This window comes from Aricia agestis, chromosome 1 (genome assembly GCF_905147365.1).
Source record: "Aricia agestis chromosome 1, ilAriAges1.1, whole genome shotgun sequence".
Classification (NCBI taxonomy): Eukaryota; Metazoa; Arthropoda; class Insecta; order Lepidoptera; family Lycaenidae; genus Aricia; species Aricia agestis.
The window spans coordinates 7,125,670-7,141,419 of record NC_056406.1 but is presented as its reverse complement, the minus strand read 5'-3'; the positions used below and the strand labels follow the sequence as shown (position 1 = coordinate 7,141,419).

The 15,750-nt window shown below is 38.0% G+C and overlaps 1 protein-coding gene across 2 annotated transcripts in view; it reads left to right on the top strand.

Annotated features, from left to right (window-relative positions):
* Positions 1-15,750, top strand: part of LOC121729484 — a 92,445-nt gene that overhangs the window by 38,650 nt on the left and 38,045 nt on the right. For both annotated transcript variants that reach the window (XM_042118016.1, XM_042118009.1), the window contains exons 2-3: positions 10,278-11,145; positions 12,555-12,738. In XM_042118016.1, the coding sequence (XP_041973950.1) occupies positions 10,320-11,145; positions 12,555-12,738 (1,010 nt within the window). In that variant the 5' untranslated portion in view covers positions 10,278-10,319. The remainder of the gene's footprint in view (positions 1-10,277; positions 11,146-12,554; positions 12,739-15,750) is intronic.

Below are 15,750 nucleotides of genomic sequence, written 5' to 3'. Positions count from 1 at the left end.
ACGCCCGTCGCTCACCCTTGATCGACGATTTTCCTCCAAAGTAATGTAACAAACTTACCGTATAATAGACCTAGTATCGGATATTCGAGTGATTCAAAAGTATTACAAATGAATATGAAATTTAAAGAATTTTGAAGACGTTTGTTAAAAAGTTAGAGAATAGCGTGAGTGTTTGTTTAAATACGAGTTAATATTTTGACCGGTTTAAATTAATAAAATAATATTATTTATTTAACTCATGATAATAATATTGTAAGTTATTTGGATTTAAATGATTATTTTCCTTATGGAGATTTCGCCTAATTCGGTTTAATTATTAATTATTATGAACCAATCAACCGACCAATTACTAGCAGGCCTTTTACCTTTCATCGAATGAGTATTCAGCGGTTTTCAGCTTAAATATTTAAATGATTTTGTTATTTTCAATGTTGGTATTGGATAAAGATTTTGCTTGTGAAATATTTCAAAAATAAAATTAAAACTTTTTCACTCTGCTCTGTTATTTCAGGCTAGACGATATTTTATTATTTCAGGTGGACGAATTTGCTATAAAAATTTGTACACATTTTTATACAGCACAAATAGTAACCGTGCACGAAAAATGTTATCTCACAATATTCCGTGTGGACTAAACGCGCTGTGACAGCGAAATACTGATGAATAACTTTTTTACACGGGGCCCGATTCTTGCGTTGAATGTCGTTTCAATCGCAGGCGATCGAGTGATGTCTCGTGTGCGCACATGATATTTTACGTGCGAGTGAAATGCATTACGACGATATTCGAGCCTCAAAACTCGGGCCCCTTCACACAACTTGCGTGGGGAACATCGAAATAAAATTTAGACCCAAGGAGAAAACTGATAGACGTGTAATGTGTAATATAATTTTTGGCATTACACGTCTATCAGTTTTCTCCATAACGGGAGATTTATTTTCGGATTAATAGTTATGCTTTTCTAAAAACATAGTCTTTAACCGAATATTAAAAAAGGAGTAGGTTATATATATATGTTGAAAGTGTGAATTTTTCTTTACCCAGAAGGTTAACCAAAGATATTAATTGTAACCCGAAGAGTCAAAACTTATTTTATCTAACCGCGATACTTTGAAAATTAATAATAATAATGTTGCCCAAAAAACATTTTTTTTAGGTTTTGATTAAAATATGGCTACGACTCCTTTTAATTACAAGTAAATATATAATGTAATAGGAAAATATTATAATTAAGATACTGAATTGTCTCGGTTTTGTTACAATAATGAATACCGGTTTCCGATCTTTTGTTAGAATAATTAGTCTAATCTTTCAAGGTTTCGGCTATACAATAAACTGATATTGAATAGGCTAAAGGTGTTCCCTCGCCGCGAGTATTCACTTGTAATGTAACAATTATTATAGATTAGTTTTTGAGCATTTCATTACACACATCAAAGATTTGACTTTGAACATTACATTACAATACTATCTCCCTTACTGACGAGCATTCGCGTGTAATGTATCATTGTTAATAGAATCAGGCGTTACTTTGAGGAAATCCATAGCTTAAAATTTAGTTTGTTATTATTTTTAGCAATATTCCGCGAAATAAACCTCAACCTTTAAATAAATATAGTACGCATAGGCATGCGTACAGCACCTCCCTCGTGCAAGGCCCCTCACTACCATGAGGTTTTCAACCTGCATGGTGTTGAGGGGCGCATTGTAATGCTCGGCTCTGTAACGTTAAGACGGGTCCAGATGAGTGTAACGTGTAATGTAACACGAATTCTTCGTGTGGACTGCACTACGAGCATTACATGCAACGCTCGAGGTTTAAGCTTAGGCCAAACCTACGCGACCAAAGCGACTGCGAAGCGGTAGCGTCTATCGCGCGGCGGACGCTGCCCATGTAATCTTATGGCGCCGTGCACATCTACGCGACCGCGACGCGAAATGTTTGCGTCGGCAAAGTGAAACATGCGCGTCAAGTTTTTTTTTAAAACCTTTTTTATATTATTTTCTACAACACCTTAGTTTATGATTTTTTGATTTGTTTACGTTTTGATAAATTGTGTCATGATATTAAGGCGCCTACCACATGTGTATGCTTGAACACAGTTTTGCTATTGCATGCTTTTCGTATGAAAAGACGTAAGACTGACTTATCTACCACATGCATGCGCAAGCAACATTCTTGCCGAGATCGTAAATCTCGTAAACCGAAAATTATATGTTCGTAAATCTATCATTTTAATCGTAAATTAATTCGACTTGACCATTGTGGACACAGATTATTTGCGGACGTGTTTTATTCCTCTGCACCTTCCAAATCAAAAGCAAGCTTAGCACCTCGCAACCCTCATGTCCGTCCGTCCGACACATCGGACTCTGATGTTAAGTATAAGGATGTCATTACCACAACAGTTTAGCATACACCAGATAAAGTCGCGCGTCTTCAGTGACTGTTCATTAACAAATGAAGTTTGACGGTTCGCGCCATAGTGCGCAGGTGTGCACGGCCAGTTTCGCGTTGCAGACGCTCCCGTATCGCGTACCGCGTCCCATGTCACTGACGCGTAGGTTTGTTCTAAGCTTTATCCATCGGCTGTCGGTTTTCGCGCGAGCACAAAGGCTCGTTCTGACAATTCGCTTTGAGTTCGTGTGCCGTCCACACTGTTGACGCTAAATTACACGTAATCTTACATTACACGTTACACTCGTCAGACTCGGCTTAACGTTACAGTGTTAAAATTTATTTTATATAGGCTTTACATTACTAGCAAATGCTCCCGGTGAGGGAGCACCTTAACGAACTTTATTATTATTATTTTTTATTAGCAGTACAACGAAGCGCTGATTGAAATTTGTGAGTCTCGTTAAACAAAAAGTTAATCTGTGCCGATACAAGAGAGGAAACATAAAATACATATTTTTATAAAAGGTTTTTAATTCAAATTAAACCTTTTTGTTGTTTTCGTTTTTAATTTGAGAGTGCTTGATTGTTTTCTAATAAATTAAAATGAATTGCTTACGGTCCTAAGCTCTTTTATATTCTTTTGGGTGTAGGTAATATTATATATTGGAATATATTGCATGGCTATGCAATATTTTGCTTGGCTCCTTTTTACATTCAATGTTTTGGTGGGATATTATATATTGGACTCTTCTGTAAAGTAAAGCGGAAAGCCTATAGTTGTTTTTTAGTGTTCCATACCCAAAGAGTAAAAACGGGACCCTATTATAAAGGGTGGATTGCACCAACTTACTATAACTTTAACCATAACAAAATGTCAAATGAACTGCCAAATCCCTAGTAAAAGTCCATAATGAACGCCATATTTGACGATATCCTTATCCTTAACTACGCCTCTGGTGCAACTCACCCTAAGACTTCGATGTCTGTCCATGTGTCTGTTTGTCTCCACTCATTCCAGGCTGTATCTCAAGAACCGCTATAGCTAAACTTCTGAAATTTTCACAGATTGTGTATTTTTATTGCCGCTATAACAAAAAATACTAAAAACAAAATTAATATTATAGGGGGGCTCTCATACAACAAACGTGATTTTTATGGCTTTTTTTGCTCGATATTCATAATGGTCACAGGAATTAAAATTTCCAAAAAATCCTCAATTATATAATATGTAATTTAATAATTAATCATAAAATAAAATTAAAATCTATATCCCATTTAAAACACACAATTTTTGGTCTATTTTTTCTCTATAACGGCACGGAACCCTTCGTGCGCGAGTCTGACTCGCACTTGTCCAATTTTTTAAGATTTGAAGAGCTACACATTAACATAAACAGTACAGTAAAAATTGATATTTTATAAATTATTCTCACTTAGAAATTTCCTAACCAATGTTATTTAAAACATACTTTTAAGCACGTAACCTTTTATTGTAGTAAAAACAATAATTACGAACAAATTAGACTACATAGTTATTGTACAGGTAATATCAATAATAATAGCAATGAATAATGGGTTCTAATATTACGGGTGTGTTAGAAATAGAGGTATATTAATCCAGTCGCGGTCGGTGTAAATTGTATGGATATTATTTCCATTGTACGGCCAAGGCAACGGCCGCTAACAATGTGCGAAAATTCAGTCGCATCATAATATGCTGACGCGAGTCGTAAATTATATTCTGTCCGAGCTACGTCAGATATTGTGTCGCATTGTGTAGCTAAGCTTTTATTTGCTTTTATTTCATGATGGCGTTTCAGGGGAATTTGCTTTGACAGCACAATACTATAGTCAAAATGATATAAGCTGTCCGCAGCGGTCATTGCTTTTTAGTCTAGGAACTATATGGAAAATTATTTAATATTCAATTAATTGATATTCTTTAATATTTGGTATTCAATTTAATTAAGAAAAAAATGAACTCTTTAACTTACAGACTATTATTATAGATTCATCGGAAAACCTCTTGGTAACTCTTAAAATGATAATCTCAACTTTATATGAGTTCGAAGTGATACGAGTATAATATGTACTCAGTTCTCACCGAGTATGCAAAATAGTAAAATACAATATCGCCCTTAGACTATAATCATCTGTCATTTCATTGTCAATCGCGTTTTATATGAAAAACGATTAATATATATGAAAAGTTTTTTGACAGGGGGTCAATGACCACTACGGATAGGATTGGGCAATACGAGAATAGGTCAGTCTCAAACACAAATCATTATGCGCATACTTAGGCTGGTATAAATAGTCAGCACTCAAGATTTTTATACGTGGGAGAGCCATGCTTCGGCACGAATGAGCTGGCTCGACCGGAGAAATACCACGTTCTCACAGAAAACCGGCGTGAAACAGCGCTTACGCTGTGTTTCGCTGAGTGAGTGAGTTTACCGGAGGCCCAATCCCCTACCCTATTCCCTTCCCTACCCTCCCCTATTCCCTTCCCTACCCTCCCCTATTCCCTTCCCTACCCTCCCCTATTCCCTTCCCTTCCCATCTCTACCCACAATCACAGAGCCGAACCGCGTCTTGAGACCGGGTCGCATTTTAAGTACTATTTATACCAATTACCAGCCTTAATCTACAGCCGTTAGTCGTTACCCAGGAAAATTGAAAACGTTTCGTTCCCTCGGCCTGCAGGCCACTTGCTCAACCACTGAGACACAGTTACATTACACAGAATGCGAATCATACAATTCCGTGTAATGAAAGAGTCCTCTTTCAAATCTGCAAAAAATATTACGCTTATGAGTAACACATAACGATACCTACAACATCAAAGACGTTGAAAACTTCCTTTTCGAATAAAGAAGTCTTACTTGTTTTGTTCCGAAGCAGAATGTAATAAATCAGAGATATTTTTCATAAAAGTCGTCGGCACTGTCAGCGACACACTTCACCTCGCCCACTGCCGCGGGGGATGACGGGATGACAAATGAATAACCACATTGATATTCCCGCGTAAACCCCAGACTTCCCCAACCGATATCTACTTCATTCTATACACTACTTCTGTATTACCGACATCGCTGGGAAGGTTATGTTTTTCATGCGTATGTTTTTTTTAGTTTTCGATTGTGGTATCTTTAGAGTTGTTTCGATCGTAATTATTATTGTAACACTTTTTACGTTAAGTTGATCGACTATTACTCAATAACTTATGAAGTCTTCTTACGGCCGTTCCCAATATTTGAAAAAAAAAAAAAAATCAAAAATCAAAAATTGTTTTATTTCTGAATAAATTTAAAATAAATGTTTTCAGAAAGTTCTACATGATGCCTACCACCGGTTCGGGAACTAACCCGGCGAGAAGAACCGGCGTAAGAAACTCGCACGGGGTGATTTGATCTAAGTATCTCTTGTTTTGCCCTACTAGAGATAGGAATAGCTCACATTAGACATTAGACACATACTCGTATATTTTATGTCAATTGTGAGCTATTCCTATCTCTAGTAGGGCAAAACCAGAGTTTTTTTTTTTTTTTTTTATGAAATAAGGGGGCAAACGAGCAAACGGGTCACCTGATGGAAAGCAACTTCCGTCGCCCATGGACACTCGCAGCATCAGAAGAGCTGCAGGTGCGTTGCCAGCCTTTTAAGAGGGAATAGGGTAATAGGGGAAGGTAGGGATGGAAAGGGAACGGTATAAGGGAGGATACGGAAGGGAATAGGGTAGGGGATTGGGCCTCCGGTAAACTCACTCACTCGGCGAAACACAGCGCAAGCGCTGTTTCACGCCGGTTTTCTGTGAGGACGGCCCATTCGTGCCGAAGCATGGCTCTCCCACGTCACGAGATAGATCAAATATTGGGAACGGCCGTTAGCAGTGATAGTTTTTCTTTTAAATTCAGCATATTTCCTACTCTCGTGAATTTTTTCATATTTCTAGAAGCAACCGTTTAGCTTTTAGAAGGTTTTTTTTTTCACTTTAAAACTTCATATTTCACAAATGGATCCCCAAATCGGAAAATGATTTGTGAATACTCGTAATATTTTTAAAAAACCTTTCCAACGACACCCCACACAGTGGGATGGACGCGAAAAAAAATTCATCCCCGCTTAATGTGTAAGGTGTTAAGGTCCCATAAAAAAATATTTTTTAAAGATTTTTTATAAGTACCATTTTGTCGGCACCATTAATATGTGCATTCAAGCCGAAATACAGCTTTGTAGGTCCTATAGTATCTGAGCAAAACCGCGGACAGACAGACAGACGGACGGACAGACCGAAACTATAAGGAATCCTTGTTGACTACGGAACCCTAAAAACCTCTCCTCAGAGGACATAAGGGAACATACCCATACTACGTGACGCATTCAGGGGGGGGGGGGGGGAGGGGGATCTTCAAAATACTACGCTCGGTCACGAGAGGGGGGGAGGGGGTCTAGAGTTTTGTCTCGTAGTCAATTTCGCCGAGAGAAACGTCATATGAAAAAATTTTTTCTCGTCATTTAATACTTAACACTGGCATTTATTATGGTTATTTATAGCCAACAGCCATTGAAAAAACAGGCACAGTTGTCACTTATCAGGGATTTCGAAGTTTGGTGAAGCTGTCAAGCTTGGTGATCATATTTACTATTATATATTTTAGTGTTCGATTACAATTTGAACTACAGTCGTGACTAAAATAGTAGGTACCATCGAGGAAATTGATTCCTAAGTAGTTGACAGACCAACGTCATGTAGTCGGATCATGTCAATTCAATGTTAATTGTGATCTATCGGTTGGGTTTAACTTTAAACGCGACCAAATTACTTAAGTCTGCCATCTGCCTAGAAATTAATTTCTATGATTGTTCTATTGTAATTTTAGACTATCACTAAACATTAACGAAAGTTTTTCGCGAGTTTATTTAAGTTATAAGAAGATTTTTGAAGTTTGAAATAATCGTACCGCGCAAGCATATCTGTAGCCTACATGAAAGCGGGAACTACCGCACACTACAAGCTGAAGTCCACGCGGACGGAGTCGCGGGCAACAGCTAGTAGATCTATATGGCCCTTTACAGCACATGATTTTAATAAATATATTTTCGAAGATATTACAAATTTAAAAATTGCGAGACTTAGCTTTTGCGGCGGTACCGCAAACCGCACCGCGGCGGTATCAAAAAATCTTAAAAAGTAGGTCACGTAGTATGGGTATGCTCCCTGACATATAACAGATAGGCTTACTTACTATCCGTATACCTTTTGTGAAATATATTCTTGACAATATCATGTTTGCATAATTTGTGAGTCTTTTTTTATTCGCTACGATACAGTTGACGTGTCGTAAAAATAACATTTTAATATGTTTACCTGGCTTGCCTTTGTTAACTTAACGAAACATTATGTTAATGGCATATTGCTCTAATGCTAGAAAATTTAATTTACCGAATCGCAACAATGTTATACCGGGCTGGTGGTGGTAAGTGACAGCCGCTGTCAGATTTTTAACGTTGTATAGCTGCGAGTAGGGCCACACAGCTCCGATACACTGCGTCATTGGAACGGAAAAACGCATTGTACTATCAGAGAAGTTGATTCCTATGCAAATCGGGGACCTAAGTAGTTTGGTCGCGTTACGTCAAACCCAGCTGACAGATCACAATTAACATTGAATTGACATATTCGACCAAATAACGTTGGTCTGTCATTTGCATAGGAATCAACTTCCTCGATGGTACATGAAATTAATTTATTCATAGGCAGATGACGGACCTACATTAAGTCTATGCTCTATGTTTCTATGTCATGTCAATATTGGTCTTGATCTGGGCTTGAAATATTTAGACCAAAAAACGTAGGTTCCTCAGCGGCCTGTGAAACAAATTTTTCTAATAGGATATGACGCATTGCTACAGGCCGCGATGTATGGAATCAAAATAGAAGACGGTGACAACGTTTTGCATTTTGATTTTCTGTCCATCAGCCCGTCAAAACACCTCATCCAACAACACAATGCACCGTTGTATTTAATGGTCCTGACCGTATATATTGTAAATGTGGACTTTCATTGACGCCGCGACTGTTAAAATGTATGGTTTTGATGTGAGATAGGTATGAGTTTTCAATATGAGTTAGGTCGAGTAAATTTCTCATTAAAAATGAATTTTATTCTCATACCATTTATGAAATATTCACAGCGTCAGTGCTTTCGAATATTTTATTAAAGGTTAAATCTTTTTGTTTTGTTTGTGGAGCAATAAAGTAAAAACACAGTTTTGTCTGGACAAACAAAAAAGGTTTTTTATGATTTATCATCGAATACTGATGTTAAGTTGGTAAAGTTAACTTGTAAAAAGGTTTTTAAGGGGTTATTCTAATACTCGTTTGAATCGATTTATCAGTGGCTATCTACGAATAATAAAAACTAGGCTATATTATAAAAGTAACAGCCGCATATGATTAAAAATAAACCAAAATAAAAATGTTCTTTTGCTTTATTTTATGTAACTGTTTCAGGTTATCTCAAGCAATTTCGAATTATGTTTTTCTTAGAAGACTACACTTAAAATATTATTTTAGAGATGCTGAAGTAATCTCATCGGTACATTAACTTGATCTACCCGGGGATTTCGGAACGTTTATATTGTCAAGATTTTTTTTCTCTTTTTTTACTTTTTATATCGAACAATATTTGTAGAGGATCCCATTATTAATTGTATCGGCAACATGTTTTCATCAAACATGTACAACATGTATAATAATAGCTCCCACACCGGTTTCGGTGACGGTGGCCGGTTTCATTGAAACCAGGCCAGCTACGCAGGAGTAATTTAATAGTGCCCAAGTGTGTGCGCAGTACACAAGAGCACTCTCTATTCCTTTACTCTCATAACCCAGTGGGACGGAAGACCGACACGACCGGCGATCAGGCGCAGGACCGACTTTTTACATGCCCATCCGACGCATGGATCATCTTACTTGTCAGACAATCAGGTGATCAGCCTGCATAAATATGTGCAATACAACATGTAGAAGTATTGTTACACAATATGACATAAGAATATATCTACTTTCTAGAAAATAACTTTATGTTGCATTCAATTTGAGATTGGACATTTTTTAGAACGAGAGCTCAGTTGAAACCATGTTGAAACAATATGTTTGACATATTAAAACAATATAACAATAAATATGTCATAGCTCGCGTCATTATTTAGGCAGATTCTATGCTACTACTGTATAACAATAGTATTATAATATGAACAATAAACACTTTATTTGTGTCGAAATTATATATCTTAGGAGTCTTATGACTGTTGTAACTTAAGTACTTTTTCTGACCTCTGTCCATGGTAACTTCAATCCATACTTTTATTCCCATGCTCGTTATTCAGCTTTTAATAATTATAAATAAAGCTACGGCGGCAACCAAAAAGTGTTGATAGATATCGAATATTCACAATTCCATGACGTCATTGTTTACATTCAAAATGTTTCAGGTTATTGGCTCCACCTCGCTTATCGCCGCATCGATTTTCCCAGAGATAAATATTAAACAGGCGTTAGGCTTTTGCGATCAACGATAAGGCACTTTGTAAAGTACATTTCGATTAAAAACAAGCCATCATAATGTATACAAAGAAGATTTTTCATAGTGGAACTGTAAGAAACATAGAAGAGTCAAAAATAAAATAAATAACATTTGAGCGTATTTCTTGTTATTGATTGGTAGTTCTAAAAACAATTATTATGGTATTGTTAAACTTACAAACGAAACGTGAAGAAATTTCAACGAATCAATTCAACAATGCTCGCGAATTTGATCCTATTCAATGTACGAGTACTCTCGACTCATCTTTACCATTTTATTTTCAGGTACTGAGAAATGAATCTTCGGCCCCGGCGATAAAGGCGAAAATGGAAGTGAACAGCCCGAGTGGATACCCCCCCATCTCCCCCAAACCTCTCACGCCGAAAAGCCCTCGTCACTTTGTGTTCCCCCAGAAGAGCCCGTCGATAACCTCCAGTACCTCCTCGTCCGGGTACTACACGCCGCAGTCCGGCTGCAGCTACGACAAGCACGCCCCGCCCAAGAGCCCGCTCGCGCACGGCCACCGCAGCCCCGTCAGCCCGCGCCACTTCAACTTCCAGCAGGTGCAGGAGCTGCCCGAGCGCACGAGCCCCAGCCACTTCGACAAACCTCACCACGGCCTGCACTACTCCACCTCCCTCAAGCACAGCCGGCGGGAGAAGTCCCGGTCGCCGAAACCTCCCCCGGTCCACATCCACACGAACCCCGGCTACGTGTCCCCGAACAGGACGAGAAAGTTATACGGTTCTACCTCCACAGTGAGCTCGCCGCGGCTCGCGACGTCGCCCAGCATCATATCGAGCCATACCGATGACTCCACCGACGCGATGCCCGCCACGCCGTCCGCGGTCGTCCACGACGCCGACGACGAGGCGACGGAGACCTCATCCCGAATTTGCAGGAAGTCGACGTCGGATCTGACGGACCTGACTGACGACACCCCGCAGACCCGGACGACCAGCATCAGCAGGCCGTGCTCCCCGATGCGGCGCGGCTCCATGAAGGGCGGGCTGGCGTACCTGGCCAGCCGGCGGGGCTCGCGGGAGTCCACCATGTCCAACTGCGACTCCGTCGAGGACATCGGACCGCTGAACTTCCAAAATACGATGCGAGGTCGACAGCGGCGGACTTCCAACTTCCTGGAGCTACCCGGTAATTTTATTTATGTTCGGTAAATATGATTAACTTAGCTATGCTGCTAGTTGTGACTCGTCAGAATCTTATATTTTGTTCAATTTCAAGCATAGTCATTAATTACTTATCTAAAATCTAAAATATTCGAGATGCGACTAAAAAATATACGCCCAGGGCTTGTTAAAATAAAATGGGATGTCTATTTATCAGATAAATGTGATTGAAAAGCGTTAAATTAAATATCCGCTGAAAAAACATTTACTCTCCCTGAAAGATTAATCAAAAATACGAGTATGCTACATGTGAAGTACTTTAATTCGTATATACAGATACTTAAATATTTTGTTTTTAACTGACTTCCAAAAAGGAGGAGGTTTCTCAATACGACAGTATATTATGTTCTTATTTATATAATCTTATTTATGTAATGTTTGTTCGCGAATAACTCCGCTGTTTGAGAACCGATTGTTTATTTCTTTTGTTGTTGTATAGCTTTCTTTCTTTCTTTCGTTGTTCCTTGACGCATTCAATTATTGAATGCGCCAATATGAAAGTTGATGACGAAAATTGAAGCTGAGAGTGCACAGTGTGGACATAGCTAATTGTCATTTTTGAAGGGCATGCGTCGCGGGCATGCATCACGTTCGCTGTTGACTGCGCTGTAACGCATGCCCTTGACGAACAGAAAAAGGCACAGTGTGGATAAAGCTTATAGGATATAGTTGGAATTTTGTACTACGTTCACAAAAATAGTGATCTGTTGATGCAGCGGTCTATGAGGATTGAGGAATCATGGAATCACATTATAGTCATTTTAACTTTATGTGAAGGATTTTTTAACAAATAAAAGCATAATAATATACAATACATCAATTTTATCGATAATAATCATCATCATCACATGGCCTTTATTAGTATTCTCTTGAACTTTTACATAAAAATTAAAAACGGACAACAGCAAGAAACGGTGGAATAATAATTATTGTTCTGCCATTTCGAGACGTTAACTTTTCTCTGAGTGCGGTGGTAACCCTTTGGTGCAATTCTGTCCAGTCACCACAATCACGCATAATAACATAATCAAATTATATAATTCATTTTCAGTGGCTCTTGATAGAGCTTCTGATCAATTAAAAATCCAAATTGTTATCCATTATACAAATGTAACAATACTAAGTAATATAATACTTGAGGGTGTGTATGAGACATGAGTGCTTGTAGAGAGTTCACTGTGAAAATAACAGCGCTGACAGACCAAATTTCAAGCGCCCATCTTCACAAGTTTCCCCATAAGTACTTAAAAGTAAAAAAAAAACTTTCAGCGCTGCTACTTTGACGGACACATACAAAACCTTAAAATATTAACACTTAGTTTTATCATCCCTTGTATAATAATTTGTACGCGAAACATGTACCATTTTTCTCAGTGGTGGAGCATTCGCGACCGCGCGTGTGCTCGCTGCCGGAGAAGCCGTACAACCCGCGGCTGTCGGACGACCTGTACCGCCTGCGCACCTTCTCCATCACCACCAAGGGCGTGGTCAACTGCGGTGACTCCATCTGCAACCGCCGCAGCCGCTCCAACACCTCCGTCAACTCCACCAACAGCAGGTCTGTTCGCATAAAGCTGATCACGCGTTTGTCAGCACCGTACGCGTTGAACGCGCGGTGCGTACACGAAAAACTGAGCGTACGGTGCGGACGATGTGAGAGGTTTCATCATTTCAGACAACGAATTCTAAATTACGGCGCGTACGGCGCGTGTATGTTGATAAATGTGCGATCACCTTAATGGATTGGTAGTAACTTCAAATCGAAAGATACAGTTACACATGCTTATTTCAAGCATTCATCATGCTTAAACCGAGCAAATGCTGATTACGAGCATGTGTATCCACGCATTGCTCAAAATAAGCATGCTTATTTCGAGTATGCTCAAAAATTTACGGGCGTGCGATTTTCGAGCATGATACCTGCGGCGCGGGTGGCGGGGGCAAGGTTTAAGCACGTGTTGACAGGTTTGTGGTAATATCGATCAGTTTTTCTCATAGAATAAGCATACTTAATAGAAGCAAATGTATCAAGTTCAACCAGCATGCTTATTTTAAGTATGCTAATAAACATGCTAATTTTGAGCATGTGTAACTGTACCTTAAGTGAGAGATTTCTTTTCGATCTATATTAAGTACTACAGCAGCGGATTTTTCATGACGTTACAACTTACAGTACTTATAATACTTATTAACTAAGTGTTCAGTGAATTATTTGTGCAAAGTCCATTTGAAAGCCGGCTTCATATTAACAAACTAAAAGTAATCTGTACACTAGACGTGTGGTCAGTTTTTTTTTTGTAATGAAAAATAATGTAAATAGACTGACTGGCTCGGTAACATGTCTCTTAGTTTGGTATAAAGGCTCACCAAACAAAAACATTTGTGACTCATCAACTTTACTAATGTCTGAGACATGATTATTGATTACTCGTGATTACTCGCTTAAACATGTATGATATAATATGGCAAGATGCCCATTCTTCTAGTAAATTGATACATAAGAAATGATTATCTTAAATGCTAAGAACTCACATACGACTTTGCTCGATCGAGCAATAACGTCGCAAAATCCGCGGCTCGGGCTTTCGTCCACACATTCAGCATGGCTCGATAGTTTTACTCTAAATCGATATATTTAATTCCATCAAGCCGGCTCGATGCCAGCCTTCGAGCGGCCCGATGGAGCTGTGAGTTTTGCGGTCCACACATTAATTATTACTCGATTTGGAGTAAAACTATCGAGCAAAACCGCATGTGAGTACTTAGCATTAAAGCTAATTTGCAACATCGGGGGTCTGATGGTAATGGTTCATAAAAATATGTGACACTAGATGACGCCCGTAACTCCGATGCGCCAAAATTCGTTTATCGCGCGGAAACCGTACATTTTTTCGAAATAAAAAGTATTCTGTGTCCTTTTCCGGGACTCAAAATCTCTCCATACCAAATTTCAGCCAAATCGGTTCAGCGGTTTGAGCGTGAAGAGGTAACAGACAGACACACTATCACATTTATAATATTAGTATGGATTAGTATGGATGGTGGAAGATAAAAGATTATAAAATCCATTATAAAATCCATTCGTCTTGTCTCCAATAATAATTACCCGAAGAAAAAGCAAATAAAGCGCATCAAAAGAGAACGTCTCGTAAATTTTTATCGTTACAAGATCGATCTTCCCCCGACAATCAGTTACGCTTCGAATATAGCGGCGATGGAAAAAGACAGTTAGATGGAACTTTCGCGAAATAACGAACATGAATTTGGCTTTAAAATCAATCCAAGACAATTGAATTCCACTCCGAGATTCCAAAAGAATATTTGTTGTTTTATAATATGTTAGACTGTCGCTTGTCGTGTTTAATTATACTTTATTTCTAATATAAGACAAGATGTCGGACGTTTTGTTTTTCTAACATTTCCGCAAAGTGGGAAATATGCATTTTGCCGGCATAAAACTATCCTAAAGATTCTGTCAGGCGTGAAGATAAGCATAATCCCACCAAAACATTAAATGTAACAAGGAGCCAAGCAAAATATTGCATAGCAATGCAATATATCTATCGTAAAAAGTTTTCAGATCACATTCAAGCCAAGCCTTCAACTTATTTTGTAATTTAAATCAACATTCAGTGAATTTATCAATAATTTTCTTTATTTTATAATTATTATAGTGGCTCGGCAATGAGCACAAGAAAAACAAATATGAAACTTCATATTTGAGGTAGTTCATACTTACACAAACGGCAAGCGTAAAGTATTTTTAGTAATGTAACGATGCATGTGGACGATGGTACCCAATAAATCCAATCAGTCGCTGATTATTTCTCTAGTGCTCATTGCCAAGCCACTATAATAATTATAAAATAAAGAAAATGATTGATAAATTCACTGAATGTTGATTTAAATTACAAAATAAGTTGAAGGCTTGGTTTGAATGTGATCTGAAAACTTTTTACGATAGATATATTGCATTGCTATGCAATATTTTGCTTGGCTCCTTTTTACATTTAATGTTTTGGTGGGATTTCATTTCTTTTTTTATGGTTTCTTTTCTCTTCAGGTCACGTAAAACTTTTGTACTTAGCTTAGCACCCATTCTCTATTTCTAGGTATATATTCTAGGTCGTAAAATTAATTGATAATAACAGGTAGGTACTTCTACAAAGTACAAATTCTATGACGATAGCCCAACAACTTTTGAACTTTCAGGAGGTTATTCGTGCACCGATGTTACTTTCGATTGAGTATTACGACCTATCCCGGATTTTTTAAAATCATAATAATTATACTCCGCAAACAAGTGATGAATAAAGGGAGTCCTACACCATCTATCGAGCGAGTATGGAGTGTACATCGTAATTCGCAGTTCTGATTTTATTTATATTTTAATCGAATTTAATTATCATAGTTTCATTGTTACTTTGCTAACACTATTTTTCCTTTTGTACATAAAATAATTATTATGAAGTCGAAACTCATTTTTTATGTTTTTGCAAAGCCACAAACATAAAAATCTTATCTTTTATTTAATAAAGTTACATTATACTTTTCAATTTTTAGGTTTCCT